The sequence below is a fragment of the Lissotriton vulgaris genome, chromosome 3_1 (genome assembly GCF_964263255.1).
Source record: "Lissotriton vulgaris chromosome 3_1, aLisVul1.2, whole genome shotgun sequence".
Lineage (NCBI taxonomy): Eukaryota > Metazoa > Chordata > Amphibia > Caudata > Salamandridae > Lissotriton > Lissotriton vulgaris.
The window spans coordinates 950,112,344-950,131,170 of NC_141689.1; the positions used below are offsets into that span (position 1 = coordinate 950,112,344).

The 18,827-nt window shown below is 45.0% G+C and overlaps 1 protein-coding gene across 1 annotated transcript in view; it reads left to right on the forward strand.

Annotated features, from left to right (window-relative positions):
* Positions 1-18,827, forward strand: part of SLC28A3 (solute carrier family 28 member 3) — a 365,199-nt gene that overhangs the window by 201,212 nt on the left and 145,160 nt on the right. The window contains exon 7 of the mRNA XM_086961303.1: positions 365-478. Coding sequence (XP_086817429.1) covers positions 365-478 — 114 coding nt within the window. The remainder of the gene's footprint in view (positions 1-364; positions 479-18,827) is intronic.

Here is an 18,827-nt window from a genome sequence, read left to right on the forward strand (position 1 = left end):
AAATGAAATGAAAATGGGATTTGTAGAGCGCTGCAGTTGCCCTGAGGCGTCCAGGCGCTAAAAACAGAAGATGCCCTCAGAAGGTTACTACTTATTGAACAGGAAGGTTTTGAGCTGTTTCCGGAAGCTAGTAAGGTTGGAATTATCTCGCATCACCTCCATAGATTTAGGACCTGCATTGTGATTTGGGTTCTCTTTGCACATTATAGTATGACATCTGACTCGTAATGAACCAAGCAGATGGACACTTTTTGAGTTTCCTAACATATATCTTCAATGGGGGTTATTGCTGCTAATCAGAATATTTGCCAATATCAGTTTCCTTTACATTTGAAATTGATGACTCTCTTATTTTCATGCACAGGTTTCTTGGAGACCAGTTTTTTGGGGAATAGGACTACAGTTCATTTTGGGTCTCATCATTCTAAGAACCAAGCCAGGATATGATGCTTTTGATTGGCTCGGAATGCAAATTCAGGTATGTTTACCATTAAACAACATCTTTGATTGTCAAGCAGAGTCAATGCAAAGAACATCTCTCTAAGGGTATTTCAGTAGACCTTTATGAACCTGTGAAAGAATGGGGACAACCGTGCCACTCACTCTGTCTAGGGATGCCGCCACAAATCTATCCAGATGTCTCCAGCAGGAAGAGCTTCAAAATGGACTAGGGTCGTTGATGGAAACCTGGCACTGGTCCAGCCCCATTGGCCTATAGAAATTGTTCAGATTTTTCTTAAATTTAATTTAGACCTGTTGATGCTTACAACTTTCACTGGAGCAAACGCTCCTATCTAGAGCCAATACGGGAGCTTGGAAAATCAGTGTTGATATAGCACCCTTAACGTAGATGATAGCAGTAACGTTAATTTTGTGATGAATTCAAATTGATCACATCTGCCATATGGCCCTGTAACTATTTTATTGTTATGTGGTCAACTTTTGACCAGTCTTTGATTTACCAGTATTGTTAACAATATCAAAGTCGTCACTTGTTAAATTCGAGATTATTTTTTGTTTTGTAGGCTGGCGTTTTGTTACACTTTACAACTATGCAATGAGAATTGGTCAATACATACATATTATACACACAAGAGGGGTGTAGAAGACAAAAAAGAAAAGAACACAAACTCAACAAGAGTGTACAAGCATTGGCACACTCATGAGTGATGAAAAACTGCCCTCACTCACACACACTGTAGTGGGCCTTAATACCCTTTTGTAGCACCACCATCATTTCCTTTTTAATCCTGACCTTGGAACCTACCAATAAAGTTTACTATGGTAGCCAGGAGCCAGTTTTAACTCTTCCCTACTGCTAATTGTTTGTCTATCTTTGTACTCAGTCTTGATTTGTCCGTTTGTTGTTTGTGGACACTGGTGTCCCGTTCAACTTTGTATTGCACTTTGTCTGTGTATTTCTTTGTTCCCCCTCCCTATGCTCCGCCTGGAGTGTGGCTACGCCCAGGCGTTGTAGCAGACCCGATGATGAAGCATGTCACACACAGTGTGTGTGAGTGAGGGCAGTTTTTCATCACTCATGGGTGTGCCAAGGCTTGTACACTCTTGTTAAGTTTGTGTTCTTTTCTTTTTTGTCTTCTCCACCCCTCTTGTGTGTATACTATAGTGACGTAGGGGGTTTGGGGTGGTAGATTTGTATATAGACTCTCTCCCCTTTTGTGTGTGAGAAAACAATACATACATATGCCAGGAAGAACCTGAAATAGATGTTCATAGTCCCCTTTACTCAAAGTCGAAAATGTACGGATGTGTCCGTCTTTTTCAGCATAGCTTTATATTTACATAATGATGCACTGTCATTCGCAGAGTGTGACAAAACTCATATCCTTTAAAATGGTCATAGGCATAATCTTGCCTCAAGTGAAACGTTTTCCAAGTTTAATTCATTTATACTGCTGCTACATAAAAATCCAAAGCTAGCTTGTTCTATTTGTTAGCACGCTTGCTTGCCATCTAGTTTACAGCACATTTGGACTTTTCTAAAATGAAAGTTAATGTGCCTCACCCTCCTGTCTACAATGGCCTATTTTGTTCAGAGTTGCTGCTGCTCAGTGAATATTTGAATCTTTTGTGTAGGAACATTATCATGTCAGATTTTAATATTCCTATTAAAGGAATTTCCACATATCATCAGAATTTTTGTTTAAATGATTACATACATGGCAGTGGGCCTTTTCCGTCTATGTAGCCAGGATCAGGAAGAACCACCCTCCACCCCCCCATCCATCATGGTCGCTGAAATACTGCTACAGTTTAAGAAAGAAGTGAAGACTCACCTCTTTAAAGAACACTACATCACAATGCATTAACAGGCCTCAAACCAGCTAGCTCTCCGATCACACCTTGACTTTATGCTAGTCTTTGACCAGGTACAGGAAATACCATAGACATACATAGCATTGAATTCCAGAAGTGGGTGGAAACACGAACTAAAAAGACTGGTCATATTCTGGACCTCGTAATCGATATTTATGCCTCTATTCTCAATTTAGTTTTTAAGTATGCGTCCTGGTTTGATAGTACAGTGCTACACATACTATGAATGACAAGCTTAGGTATATCATCCTAGATATCGCTGTTAAACCTACATTTGATCTGGGCCAAATTATTTCTCCTTTGACAAGTGGGTGCTTTTCAACACACTATCTGAATTCTACCATCAGGTGGATATTTAAAACAACCTGAATGTATATTAGCAAAATCTTTTGAGTAAAGTGAGTTGGTTATGTATCAGCTGGCTCCTAAACAAAGCAAAACTGTATCTGCCCCCAAATATCATACTAACCTCGCATAGCTTGCCCATCTAAAGAGGGAGCGGCTAGAGGACAAATAGAGGAGAATTAATGCTTCAGAAGAGGCCATCAAACAGTCTTCTAAACGTACAGATTCACAGAATATGAGGAAAAATTAGCCGAGTCATAGAGATGTACAACTCTTCAGTCACTTAAGTACTGGAGAGTCACTGCCAGTTTACCAAATTTGATCTTTTGCCACTGGTTTAGATCCCATATAGGGAAAAAAATTGAATTGTGACTCGTCAACTGTAAATAACGAGGATGGTTTTCACCAAGAGGTACAGTGTATGATAGTAAATAGACAACAAAATTAAAGCACAAGTTGTCTATGATGTCGGAACCCCAAGTTGAGAACATTCCCTTTATTCATAGTTAATCATTCAAAAATGCTATGTTAAGTATGTTGCAGTCCGTTTAGATCAGCAGTGCAAGAGTAGGGACAGCATTGGGAAGCAAACCACAGCACGGCCTGCTTCAGGTACTTCATCCTATATGAAATTCTACATGCTAGACCCCCAGCCACCCACCGGCTAATGCTCTGCTACCCCACTGAAAATTAATAGAAACTCAAATTCCCCCACCACCCTCAGCATTCCTCTTCTTAAACATTCATAAATGAGATAGCTGGTGCTATATCACCCACGCCATTGTACTCCTCTTCCCCACCCAAATATTTAAAAATTACCTATTTTTCAGTTACCCTCTCCCACCACCATCAGCATTACCCCCCACTCCTCCACCCAAATTGTAGGACCAGGCCCTTTCTGCAGGGTCACCCCAAATATTTGGCTTCCTTTGCTGAGCCTATTTCTGTACCTTTAAGGCTCTGTGCACTTTACTGCTGCTAATCAGCGGTAAGCTACGTGTCCTCTCTTTCTTAAACATGGTAACATTCCTATACATCTGATTGGTCCATTTAATTTACTTATAAGCCCATAGAAGATGTATTACACCTGTCATCCTTAGGGTGTTTTTCCCACAACTTTTAGAGAAATACTTCTTTCACTCATATGAATTGTAATTTTAAATCATCTGTAATGGTAAGTAATGTGTTTATTGTATAGTTAATTAAAACCTTTACAAAAGTTGGCCGTCTCCTATAAATAGTAAAACATCAATTTAAAAGGCTGATAGCCACAGTTACAGAAGAGATCCACTCCCCCGGCCTTGGTTACCCATAGTCCTGTTTCCTCATTTTTGTTTGTGGCTATTAGCAGCAGTTCATGAGATAGAATTACCCTCCTTGTCAGAGTCTTAGCAACAGAATAAGGGGAGACGAATAGGTGCAAGTTTAAAGTGAAAGAGGCTGCATGAATTATTACTGGCGCGAGAACCGCGTTTTCCGAGTAGAAAGATTGCAAATTGAACTTTTAAAATTGTTTTATGAAAGCTTGCAAATAGAATTTTTTTTTAAATCGTTACCTGCTAGTTTAAAATTGCACTGTTGCACAAACTGCTCTTCGCACTGTGTGGGAATTGAGGGGGGAACTCTTTGCATATATAACTTGGCCGCCATCTTGCAAGTCAGCGCTCTAGTCGCTGAGCTCACCAGGGCTATATTACGCCCGATGACGCGACCGCGCAGCGCGAAAGAAGCTGCTTGAATTATTACTGGCGCGAGAACCGCGTTTTCCGAGTAGAAAGATTGCAAATTGAACTTTTAAAATTGTTTTATGAAAGCTTGCAAATAGAATTAAAAAAATAAATCGTTACCTGATAGTTTAAAATTGCACTGTTGCACGACCTGCTCTTCGCACTGTGTGGGAATTGAGGGGGGAACTCTTTGCCTACATAACTGGCCGCCATCTTGCAAGTCAGCGCTCTAGTCGCTGAGCTCACCAGGGCTATATTACCCCCGATGACGCGACCGCGCAGTGCGAAAGAAGCTGCTTGAATTATTACCGGCGTGAGAACCGCGTTTTACGAGTAGAAAGACTGCAAATTGAACTTTTAAAATTGTTTTATGAAAGCTTGCAAATAGAATTAAAAATGAAATTGTTACCTGAAAGTTTAAAATGCCCTGTTGCACGAACTGCTCTTCGCACTGTGTGGGAATTGAGGGGGGAACTCTTTGCCTACAAAACTGGCCGCCATCTTGCAAGTCAGCGCTCTAGTCGCTGAGCTCACCAGGGCTATATTAAGCCCGATCACGTGACCGCACAGCTAACGCGCCGTTAGCGTGCCAAAGGCAAGCCCGTCTGCGCCCGTTCGTGACTATCCGGCCCCAGGGGCCAGAACCCCTGTCTGTTCCACACCAGGAAAATCCCGGTATAGCCTAAACCAACTTAAACTTCTGAACTCAACCCCAGATTCCTCTTGTCTTCACTCTATCGCTCCTGACCGGTGGAACTATAGATGTACGCATTGTTCCCATAATTTCCAGGACTTTAGTCCTACCAATTTACATGCAGTTAAACCGCACCAAGTTTTTAAGTTATTTCTACTAAACTGTTGTTCCATACCGAAACATGCTGAGGAAATATCCCTGCTCCTGATGGAGGAAAGCCCGGATGCTCTGTTCCTAACGGAAACCTGGCTGAAAACAGTCGCCGATCCTGACATAGCGCAAGCTCTTCCTCCCGGCTACATAATACAGAGACTAGACCGAACTAATGGCAAAGGGGGTGGAATTACCATCATTTTAAAGAATCATTTCATTTGCAGAATCCTGGGGAGCCCTCTTTTAAACTGCGAAAGCCATCATTTCTCAATACCTACGTTAGCTTTTTCAGGGATCCTGATTTATCGCCCCCAGGACCCATAGGCCAATTCTGCAACTCACTTACAGATACGGTCTCCAAATTAGCAGGTTCTACTGCTAACTTTACCATTCTTAGGGGGCGTGGCCACGGTGGCGATCGGGATGGCTGCCTTTCCGTGAAGCTCCTCCATGCGGGCTCCCGGCGGCGACAATTAAGCTGTAATCCCCCGCTCCTGTACTCCACATCCATGCGGACCTGAATGCAGTAGCCGCCCGACCATCTGGGTGGCTTGTGAGACCGAGGGAGCGTCCTCGAAGAGTGTGTAAGGCGGAGGAGAATCGAGGCATCCGGAACCGGCGACATCATCTCTATCTGCGCCGGATCACTGGGTGAGTGCCTTGCGGTGCCCGGCTTCCGAGCCTTTTGCCCTCTCGAACGCCTCCTGCGGTGTTCCTCGCGCGCTGCCCGCCCCTCGCTGGCTCCCGGGTAAGGGCGCCTGGCTCTTTGGCGTGACCGCGGCCTGCGGGCCTGGGGGCGAGCCGAAGTCGGGGCCTCGATTTGCGGGCCTGCGTCGGGTGCGGGGTGTCTGGCGGGAGCGATCTCTAGGGGACGTCGAGGGTGGGGGAATGCGGTGGTTGAGTTACCGGGGGGCGCTCCTTAGTGCAATTCTGCGGCCCCGCCTCAGACGCACTCAGGGGGAACTTGATTCCCTCCCTTACCTCCTGCTCTAGATAGTGGGAGAGAGTCGCTCCCCACTCCGTTGCACACATCGAGCGCTCTTCATAAACGGACTCCGGCCCACACTACTACCTGGGCCATGGCTGCCGCTGCTGCTTGCCACCATTGGCTTTCACAAGCGAGACTGGCCTCACTCTAACTCACCCATATTGGCCTGCTCACGAAGCGACCACTGGGGCCTGCCTGGTCGTGGGTCTGCCTGGTTCAATTGCATTATCCTGCCGCACTCCCCCCCTCGCAGGTTGGCTCCACGGTTTCTTTCTTTTATTGCAACTGCGCCCTCTGTACCACCAAAGCGATGGGGAAACGGGACCCGAATCAGAGAAAGCTCAGCTTCGATAAGACCCCCCTCCTCACTGCGGACCCTCCGACTGGTTCGGCGGCTGGGACTGCCAATTCGGCTGACATTGGGGACGCCGCGGCCATGGTCGCCACCATGATGGGTGAAATGCGCGCTGGTTTTAAGGCGCTTGACACCCGCTTTGACAGCCTTGAGCAAAAGCTAGCCGACATGGGCACCAAGGTGCAGGCCCATGACAGACGACTCGACGTTGCGGAATCCAGGATATTGGATGTTGAAGATGGAGCCTCGAAATCGCTGAAGCGGCTGGAACGTGTTGAGAAAATCCTCAAAGATGTGGCCATAAAAAACGAAGACTTAGAAGCGCGTAGTAGGTGCAACAACATTCGTATTCTTGGCGTGGCAGAGACAACTGCCACTGGCCGTTTTGACACCTTCGTTGAAAACCTCCTCATTGAACTATTTGGCAAGGACACCTTCACTGCTGGCTTTGTTGTCGAACGAGCACACAGGTCACTATGACCTAAACCTCGCCCGGCCAGCCACCACGACCCATTATTGCTAAAATTAAGAACTTCCGCGACCGCGACGACGCGCTTCGTGCAGCACGTGAGGGCGGCGAGGTGCAGTGGCAAGGCAGCAAACTGTCCTTTTTCCCTGATTTCACACTCATGGTCCAAGAAACGCGTCGGAAATATAATGGAGTTAAGTCCACTCTCCGTAATCCTGGATTAAAACACGGCATGCTGTATCCGGCCAGATTGAAGGTGGATGTGGACGGCAGATTTCGCATCTTTGACTCTCCCGCGGAAGCACAAGACTTCTGTCAAGGCTACAAGAAGCAGGGCTCACCATCTGCCTCTGGCTCCCCCCCACGATCTCCGCCCCGCAGCGACACACAGTCCAGTGCTGATCTTTTTGCTGAAACTGGCCAGGACTGAATGTTCGATGTATCCTAATCTTTGTACCCTGCTCGTTGTGTGTCCTATTGGATGTGGACTTTCCAGCGCTTGTTGAATGGTCACCAAGTCAGGAGTCGCTAGTTGGGACGCCCGCATGGCGTAGCGTTGCCACCCCCTATGGCGAATGCCTTATTGTTTAACTTCTTTGGGGCTTTAACATTTTTTTTGCAGCAATATTATTTCATTGACTGGTCATTCCTTTTGTGTTTTGCACTGTTGATCAGCGTTTGTTTGGGGAATGCCTCTCTGTGGATGTTGGGAGGCTGGGTGGTGGGAGGGGGTTGGGCCGTGTTTTGTTTATGTTGTCATTTATGTTTGTGAGCAACTGCGAGACTCATGAGAGTAGATTGACAGATGCACGCCTGCTGGCAAGTTTCTTTGATGAGATGTTATGGCCAGGGTAGGTCTACAGTCTGGTCCGTCCAGACTCACTTTGATGTCTTGGAACGTTCGTGGTTTAAACACCACAAGGAAACGCAAACAGGTACTGAACTATGCTGCACGGCATAAGGTGGATATCCTCTTTTTGCAGGAGACCTACTTAGTCCAGTCAGACACGATCTCCGTGGCGAAAGGCTGGGGACGCACAGAGTGTTTTCAAATTACAGTAGATACGCTAGAGGTGTTGCGATTCTTGTGCACAGGCGTGTTCCCTTCGTATTGACTGGTAGTAAGACTGATGGGGAGGGCAGATATGTGCTCATAACGGGTGTGTTGTTTGGGTAAAAAATCGCAATGGTGGAAGTCTACGGCCCCAACATGGATTCCCCGGCCTTTTTTCAAGACCTGCATCTGACGCTGCTTCACTCTGAAATAAACCTGTTGGTTATGGGAGGTGACTTTAACCTATTAATGAACCCGGGCAGAGACAGCACGTCTCCCTCTCCTGAAAGCAAACCACAAGCCCACTCAGTGTTGGCGGAAATTTGTTCCCACTTTTCTTTAATAGACATAGAGGCTCGTCTGTACCCACACGCACCGGAGTATACGCATCACTCTGGTTTCCACAATACCAGTACTAGAATTGACTATTGGCTCCTCTCCCCGGGCATTGCAGGCTGGGTGGATGGCCTTTCCACTCTTCCACGCACGTTGTCGGACCACTCACCCATAGTGTTAACTTTAGCAATCCCCAGGCTGGGCGGATGCGAGAGACAGTGGCGATTCCCTGGTAGGGCACTGCTGGATCCGGTTTTTAAAGAGGAGATCTGCACTGCCATCAATGAATATTTTGACATTAATACCGGCTCTGTGGCTTCCTGGGCCACGTTATGGGAGGGCTTCAAGGCCACCTTGCGTGGGGTCTGTATTGCCAAATATGTGGGCTCCTTGCGTGAGGTTCGCTCTACCCTGACTCGCATTGAAATGATCTATCTGCACTAGAGAAAGGAATCCTCGAAGATCCCTCGACTGACTGTGAAGCCAAGCGCCTTGAGTTACTCTTGTAATTTCGCGACGCTGCAGACAGAGAATTGCGGTTCATGGGCAAACACTACACAGCGCGCCAATACGGAGAGGGTGACAGGCCGGGCAAGATATTGGCGCAAATGCTCCGTCCGCCACACCAGGCAGCTTACATAACTGACGTAGTTGACGCGCAGGGCACACGACACCACTCCACTCCCGATATATCAAACACCTTTTTGTCATACTACAAAACTCTCTACACATCCACACTGACAGGGGAGCATTGTAACCCAGGATCTTATTTGAATGAGATAGCCATGGTATACCTGGAGAAAAATATGCAGGAATTTCTGGCCATGCCCATAACGCCGGATTCTATAGTCGAGGCCATTGACTCATTGAGGAGCTTATCTGCACCAGGCCTGGATGGATACTCGGCTGACTTTTATAAAGAATACAAGGAGGAACTGGTACCTAGGTTAGTCGAGGTGTATGCGGAGGCACTTGAGGCGGGAGTTCTCCTGTCCACACTCCGGGAAGCGGTAATTGTTTTACCACCCAAGCAGGGCCGGGACCCCTCTTTGTGTAGCTCATATAGGCCCTTATCCCTCTTGAACTTGGACTACAAGATTTTGGCCAAGGTCCTCGCAATCCGCTTGGCACTGCTCGTGGAGACCATCATTTCGCCGGCCCAGTCCGGATTTGTCCCACATAGATCCACCTCCCTAAATCTTCGGACACTGTTTTCTGTTTTACACAGGATTGATCCCTCCACCCCGGCTGCAGCGGTGTTCCTGGACGCGGAGAAAGCGTTTGACACCCTGGAGTGGCCCTTCTTTTTGTCGATCATGAGACGAATGGGCATGCCTGCAATGTTTGTGGTGACAGTGGAGTTGCTGTACTCGGCTCCCACACCCGGATACGATTAAATGGCACCATTACGGAAAGCTTTTCACTTTCTCGAGGCACCCGCCAGGGGTGCCCCTTATCCCCGCTCCTGTTCATCATTGCGATGGACCCCTTGGTGCGGCATTTTCAAGAGAAACACCTTCACAGAGGGCTACAGTTTCGCACCGGGCCACTGCTCGACTCGCTGTATGCGGACGACGCTGTCTTGTATGTTCGGACTCCTCGGTTCAACTTGGACCCTCTGTTGTCGGAGATTGCCCGCTTTGGCGAATACTCAGGCCTCAGAATAAATTGGCATAAATCAGCCATTTTTCCGCTTACCCCCTCCATCTTGCAGTGGACTTGTGCCTTCCCGCTTGAATGGAGCACCGACTCCGTGAAATATTTGGGAATTCATATCCACCTTGACACGGTGTCCATTATCCGTTTGAACTACGGACATGCCCTGGATTTCTTGGAAGACAACACGGAGCGCTGGCTTCGCCTCCCCTTGTCCATGGCTGGCAGGATTGCCATTATCAAAATGATTGTCCTCCCCCGGTTTCTGTATTTATTCAACAACATTCCGATCCCTCTCACCAAGATTTTTTTTTTACAACTTAGTTCCTCACTGTTGCGCTTGGTTTGGGGCGGTAAAAACTCACAAGTGGCCTGGCGCACATTGACGCTTCCTTACGAACGAGGAGGATTCGGAGTACCAGATTTTTTTCTTTATTATTTAGTTGCACAGTGTTCGTATGCGCATCCCTGGTTTCACACGGATGCCAGAATTCCATATCTGAGGCCTGAAACTGATATGGCGCTCCCTGTGGTCCTTAATTCCATCCTCCCTAGAGGACTCCCCCGGGACCCGCAGGACATACAGCCTGTGTCCACTACATGCTGGGCTTGGGACAAACTGCGGCGCCTACTGCACATTGAGAAACTGTACTCTTCGGCTCTGCCGTTGCCTAATCCTCACTGGCTTCCCATCACAGGTGAATCAGTGGGGAAGCGCACCTTATCCAAATACCAACTATACACAGTCGGTGACCTCTTCCCGGATGGCCACGTTTTCTCCCTGACGGAAGATCACCGTTTCACTACCGGACATTTATGGACTCTTTCACGCTTACCAGAATTCGCTCTATGCTCCGTGCTGAATTCCCCACATTTCCGCTCCCTCCGGAGGATTCCCCTGCACTCACATTTATAGTTCAAAACCAGACGGGGTTGCATGTTGTCTCTAGACTATACAAGTTGTGTCTGGCTTCAGTCCCTTCCTTAGACGCAGCAGTGCGCGCCGCTTGGGAGGGCGACCTAGGCATCCAGATTACAGACAACCAGTGGGCGGCGTGTTGCGCTACCACTAGAGACGTGTCCATTAACAGCAGACATAAACTTATCCACTTTAAGTTCTTGAGGAGGACGTATCACACTCCCGCTCTTGCTCATAAAATTGACTCTAGCAGGCCACACCACTGCCCTAAATGCAGAGCCCTGCAGGCAGATTTCGCCCATCTTTCCTGGACATGTCCGCGCTTGCATGAATACTGGTTAAGGGTGCACCGGGTCCTGGGTGACATATTGGGCATGGAGCTGCAACCCACCCCTGAAATTGCGCTGCTTGGCTATGTAGCTAACTTCCCTCGCCCTCTTCGTAAACTGGCATCCATTGGCTTTCTCTTGGCGAAGAGGGAGATAGCGCTACTCTGGTGTGCTAGGCGCGCTCCAACCGCCCGCGCTTGGCTTAGAAGCATGGCCTACTGCAATGTTAACAGTGTTGAATACTCAGAACAGATTCCGATTGCGTCCCGACCAACTGACATCTGGGGGCCATATCAGAAATATGTTGCGAAACTCGCTCAGGAGACACAATCCCAATCGCTTAATTCAATTGTACCTGAGGGGGTGGGCTAGGGCGGGCTCCACTGCAGCGATGTGACTGCTTACACTGCTATTTCCGTGTGGGTCACGTGAAATCAACGCAGTGGATACTGCGGCTGGGTGTTCCGGCTGTTGGTGGGGGCACTCCGTGGGTTGCCTGAAGTTGTGCCTGTGTCACTGTGTAATTCCGCTCCTACTCACATGGTGTTAAATGAACAACTGGTAAATCTCTGAATATCTTGATGTATACGTTACTCGATACTCCATACAAAGACTAATGCTGTAATTTGCTGATTGATCTGCTCTACTATTCTCGCAATCTCACTGATATTATTTGCGGTATGTATGGTGTTTATTATTTTTTCCTTTCAGTTCCTATATGATTTTTGTATTTATGGTTTCATTGGAAAAAAGAAAAATTGTTCTATTGTAATGTGTCATTCTACCAAGCTGCAATCCCTCTATGCGAATACCTGATTATTGGTTAATACTCCACCTGATAATGCTTGATTATTTTCTTGATTATTATGTATGTAAAGAGAGGATTCTTATTTGTGCAATAAACAGATTTAAAAAAAAACAACAAAAAAAACGTTACCATTCTTGGAGATTTTAATATTCATTTTTATGATATAAAATCTAAACATGCAACCGAATTGATCTCAGATCTAGCGGCTTTGCAGCTTACACAAAAAGTACTGTTAGCAACACACTCAAAAGGACACCTCCTAAACCCTATTTTTTCAGGTCTGAAGGAGTTATCCTGTCAAGCACCAATACCAATTCCCTGGTCGGACGACTCCCTTATCCCCTTTTCCTGGTCCCCTACCTATGCAACTCCCTCAACTTGACTAGTACAAACTAAGGGGGTCATTAGGATGGCGGACGGACCTGCGTCCGTCCACAACCCCGAGGAAGTGGGACCATCCGCATCGGCAGCGGCGGTCCCTCCATGCAAATTAGGATGTGACCGCCACCCTGGCGGTCACATCCTGTTCCTTTAACCTTGCGGCGGGTGCTGCTTGAAGCAGCACCCGCTGCAAGGTTAAAAATGCATGTTTAACATTTACATGCACAAAGCGGCAGGCACCGCGCGGTGCCTGCCGCTTTGTGCATGTAAATGCTGGGGGGCACCATAGGTACCCCCCATGTGCACCCGCCACCCCTGACACCGTGGGGGCCCGCAACGGGCCCCCAAACACCAAAGACCACATGCTTTTCCACGGCAGAAAACCCGCTGTGGAAAAGCATGTTTCCGCATGAATCCTAATATGGCTGGCGTTGTCTGATAGACACCGCCATCATATTAGAGCTTTTCTGCCGCGGGACCGCGGCGGAAAAGCGACAGACAGTCTTCATGTCCGCAGATGACCCCCCTGCCATCCTAATCTGGCAGGGGGTCTTTGCAATCACTGCACCGGTGAATCTGCATCCTCCGGGCCGGCGGTAGCTTCCGCCGGCCCGGAGGATGCGGATTCACCGCAATCCTAATCGGCCCCTAAGTCCCGATGCTGGTCAAAACTCCCACTATTTTCCTGGACATCAACCCTGGAGAGATCTAGGCCTGTTTTTGACCCGGACCTGATAGTGGCCAATTAGAAATTTGACAACTGGATTAACAATTCCTTGGATTCAGTTCTTCCTAAAACAACAATTAAGTTGCATAAAGGCCATAATAAAGCTGCTTGGTATAGTCTAAAGCTCCGAGAACTGAAAAAAAATTGTAAAAAGACGGAGAGAGGCTGGAGAAGGAATTTCTACCCAGACAAGAAGCAGGAATATAAGAAAGCCATTAAAATGTATAAAACCGAAATTAGAAACACCCAAGCTCTCTATTATGAAAAGATTATAGCTTCCTCTGCCAACTCTTCTCGAGAAACCTTTCAAATTGTCAAGTAATTAATGAAAGTCTTCTCTGCCACCGAAGACCCCAATCTTATCTATCACGATAAGCCCTATACAGAGGACAAGGACACGTGCCTAGCAGCTTTTCCTATAATGGACTATAATTGTCTGCTAGCGACTGATGGCCGAGTGAAAAGCGGATCACCTAATGACCCTGCCCAACTCAGTATTCTTAAACAAGTAATAGAGGCAGTTGGCCCGGTCATCTTAGACTTCGTCAATTCCTCCATTTTATCCGAAGTAGTTACCCCTCCCTGGAAAAAAGCTATGGTCAGAGCTCTTTTGAAGAAACCTACTTTAGATCCTGACTGTTTGGCCAACTATCGTCCGATTTCCCTTCTCCCAGGAACCATCAAAATCTTAGAGAAATACATAAATATTACACTATCTGCCTACTTAGAATCCAACCATCTTCTCCACCCAACCCAAACAGGAATCCGTCCCGGACACGGCACGGAGACAGTGCTCTTAGCTGTCTTGGAAGAATCGAGAAAAATTCTCGATTCAGGAGGATCATCTGCCGTGATCCTTTTGGATCTGAGCGCGGCCTTCGATATGATGAATCACCATATCTTGATTGACCGTCTCAGAACTCTGGGTGTGACCGGAACAGCGTTAACCTGGCTGAGATCATTCCTGGAGGGGCGATCCTTCCAAGTATTTGAGGGTGAAGTCACTTCTAAATCCTGGCCCCTTCTTTGCGGAGTTCCACAGGGCTCCTCTTTAAGCCCAACGCTTTTTAATGCTTATATGGCTCCATTGGCAGAGATTATACAGCCCTATGGAGTGAACATCGTAGCATACGCTGATGATACTCAACTAGTGGTTTCACTTAACCATCCTGATCCATCCACACCCCGCCTCTGTACTTGTCTCGAAGAAGTGGCCAAATGGATGCACTATTCCCATCTGAAGCTCAACGGGGACAAGACAGAGCTCATGCTCCTTGATAATCCATCAGTATTTAGACCAATTGAGATGTGGCTGACTGCAATGGGACCAGTGCCCGTTCCCAAACCAAATATAAAGAGTTTGGGGTTCTGGCTGGACTCAGACCTTACTCCTAAAGTCCAAGCCAGAAAGGCCTGCTTTAGCATGCTCAGAATGCTACGTAAAGTACGGCCTCTACTCCCCTTTCAAGCCAGGAAACTTGCAGTCCAAGCGCTTATTCTATCACGCTTGGAATTCAGCAATGTACTCTACCTGGGTGCTCCAGAGGCAGTACTTTGTAATCTTCAAATGATTCAGAACTGTGCGGCAAGAACCCTTATGGGAACTCCCTATCGACAGTCAACCAAACCTGCCATGAAAGCTCTACACTGGCTGCCCTTTCGGGAGAGAGTCCATTTTAATGCTCTTTGTATCACTCACGAATTGCTTGGAGGGAATGGACCCAAGATCATCTCCCCTTTAGTCAAACCTTATCAAGCCAATAGGCCTCTAAGATCGGATGAACTGCATCTGGTCTTTGTACCAAGGATCAGAAGAGCCAGAAGCGGAGATGAGCTTTTCTCTTATAACGCCGCCAAGCGTTGGAACTCTCTTCCCCTCCAGCTGCAGAAAGAATCTAATCACCTGATCTTTTGCAAGCTATTGAAAACCTGGCTCTTCCCCAGATAAGTTTCAGAAGCCTCTTTTATTTCCTAGTGCTGGGATGCCCATGGGTAGCCATGCGCTCTAGAAATGCCACAAAAAAGTGCATCTTTAATGGTATAGTTGGATTTTAGGTTACTATTCTGAAAATGCCACTTTTAGAAAGTTGGTGTTTTTCTGCCTTAACCAAATCTGTCTTTCAGCCAGGGTCCCAGGTTGAATAACTGTTTTTGACTCCCTTGTGATGTGATGTGTATTCCTTCCAGAAATGGGACTAAATGGGCCTGAGTGTAGAGAGAGTGAGTCTTTCTAACAGGATGGCTAGGGCGATGTTCTGCCCTGCCCTGGTTACACTTTAAAGGACCCTGCCTGCAGCACACACAAAGGAACCTGACATCAGGTCTGCCCTTGCCTTTGTTCCCCTAGCAAAGCTAGAGCCAAACAAGGAGAAGAGTGGAGAACTGGCCAGAACTAGTCAAGGAATAGGCCACTTATTGCCCCCACACAAATGTTGACACTGGGTATAAAAGTTGAACACTCAGTATCTCACGTCAGAATACTCCTGGACCTGTGGAAGATTAAGAAGAAGGACTCCCTTTCTGTCTGAAGAAGGAAGACTGCATCTGCTTACAATGAACCTACGATCCCCAGAAGTGACTCCAAGGGTCAGTTGGATGACCTCCTGTTTGAGCTACAGGGACAGATTAAGCTATCAGTGTGTTGTGCACAAGTTTATTTAGTAAACATTTGTGGCTCACCCTTACTAGGATTCTGTTTATTGCTTGAGTGAGACTCTCACCCCTCTCAACTAATAACCCAATTTCTTGCACAAAAATGTCGAATTGCCTCAAGGAATTGTCCTCCTCTCCTCAACCCATATGTTATCAATTACCTGCTGACCTGTCGCCTATAGTGCCACCTTCTGTGCCATCCCTTGCACCGAATGTCTGACAAAATATTGATAACACAAATATCGATATACAAAAATATCGAAGTCAAAAATATAGGAATCCTATCCCTAACAAGGTAAGTACAAATACATCGAAAATAAAATATAGAATGACAAAAATATCGTTTTTTGTAAAATATCGTTTTTTTAAAATAAAATAAATATCTAATATTAACACAATAATACTTATAAATGTAATAAACATATTTAAAAATGTACTATAATATTTAAAATTAATACATCATGTAATACAAATTAATATTAATAAATATATCATACATAATATATTTTTCATTAATAATAACTCTAAATTAATTATTTTCATAACTTATAAACAAATAAAAATATAATAAATTACTAGAGAACTGGCCAGAACTAGTCAAGGAATAGGCTACTTATTGCCCCCACACAAATGTTGACACTGGGTATAAAAGTTGAACCCTCAGTATCTCACGTCAGAATACTCCTGGACCTGTGGAAGATTCAGAAGAAGGACTCCCTTTCTGTCTGAAGAAGGAAGACTGCATCTGCTTACAATGAACCTACGATCCCCACAAGTGACTCCAAGGGTCAGTTGGATGACCTCCTGTTTGAGCTACAGGGACAGATTAAGCTATCAGTGTGTTGTGCACAAGTTTATTTAGTAAACATTTGTGGCTCACCCTTACTAGGATTCTGTTTATTGCTTGAGTGGGACTCTCACCCCTCTCAACTAATAACCCAATTTCTTGCACAAAAATTTCGAATTGCCTCAAGGAATTGTCCTCCTCTCCTCAACCCATATGTTATCAATTACCTGCTGACCTGTCGCCTATAGTGCCACCTTCTGTGCCATCCCTTGCACCGAATGTCTGACAAAATATTGATAACACAAATATCGATATACAAAAATATCGAAGTCAAAAATATAGGAATCCTATCCCTAACAAGGTAAGTACAAATATATCGAAAATAAAATATAGAATGACAAAAATATCGTTTTTTGTAAAATATCGTTTTTTTTAAATAAAATAAATATCTAATATTAACACAATAATACTTATAAATGTAATAAACATATTTAAAAATGTACTATAATATTTAAAATTAATACATCATGTAATACAAATTAATATTAATAAATATATAATACATAATATATTTTTCATTAATAATAACTCTAAATTAATTATTTTCATAACTTATAAACAAATAAAAATATAATAAATTACTAGAGAACTGGCCAGAACTAGTCAAGGAATAGGCCACTTATTGCCCCCACACAAATGTTGACACTGGGTATAAAAGTTGAACCCTCAGTATCTCACGTCAGAATACTCCTGGACCTGTGGAAGATTCAGAAGAAGGACTGCCTTTCTGTCTGAAGAAGGAAGACTGCATCTGCTTACAATAAACCTACGATCCCCACAAGTGACTCCAAGGGTCAGTTGGATGACCTCCTGTTTGAGCTACAGGGACAGATTAAGCTATCAGTGTGTTGTGCACAAGTTTATTTAGTAAACATTTGTGGCTCACCCTTACTAGGATTCTGTTTATTGCTTGAGTGAGACTCTCACCCCTCTCAACTAATAACCCAATTTCTTGCACAAAAATTTCGAATTGCCTCAAGGAATTGTCCTCCTCTCCTCAACCCATATGTTTTCAATTACCTGCTGACCTGTCGCCTATAGTGCCACCTTCTGTGCCATCCCTTGCACCGAATGTCTGACAAAATATCGATAACACAAGTATCGATATACAAAAATATCGGAACAAAAATATCGAAGTCAAAAATATAGGAATCCTATCCCTAACAAGGTAAGTACAAATATATCGAAAATAAAATATAGAATTACAAAAATATCGTTTTTTGTAAAATATCTTTTTTTTTTAAATAAAATAAATATTAACACAATAATACTTATAAATGTAATATACATATTTAAAAATGTACTATAATATTTAAAATTAATACATCATGTAATACAAATTACTATTAATAAATATATAATACATAATATATTTTTCATTAATAATAACTCTAAATTAATTATTTTCATAACTTATAAACAAATAAAAATATAATAAATTACTAATACATTTATTTACATAAAATAATCACATAAATACCAATTAATAACAACATAATACTAATAAAAAAGCTAAATACATTTTAGATAGCGTATGAGTAAAAATTACTATTCCCACTCCAGAGAGTGCGACAGTAGGGAAAGTGTTGGATAGCGTAGGGGTAACAATTAATATTCCAACTCCAGAGAGTGCAACAGTAGAGAAAGTGTTGGATAGCGTAGGGTTAACAATTACTATTCCAACTCCAGAGAGTGCAACAGTAGGGAAAGTGTTGGATAGCGTAGGGGTAAAAATGACTATTTCCACTCCAGAGAGTGCGACAGTAGGGAAAGTGTTGGATAGCGTAGCGGTAACAATTACTATTCCCACTCCAGAGAGTGCAACAGTAGGTAAAGTGTTGGATAGCGTAGGGTTAAAAATTACTATTCCCACTCCAGAGAGTGCAACAGTAGGGAAAGTGTTGGATAGCGTAGGGGTAACAATTACTATTCCAACTCCTGAGAGTGCAACAGTAGGGAAAGTGTTGGATAGCGTAGGGGTAACAATTACTATTCCAACTCCAGAGAGTGCAACAGTAGGGAAAGTGTTTGATAGCGTAGGGGTAACAAT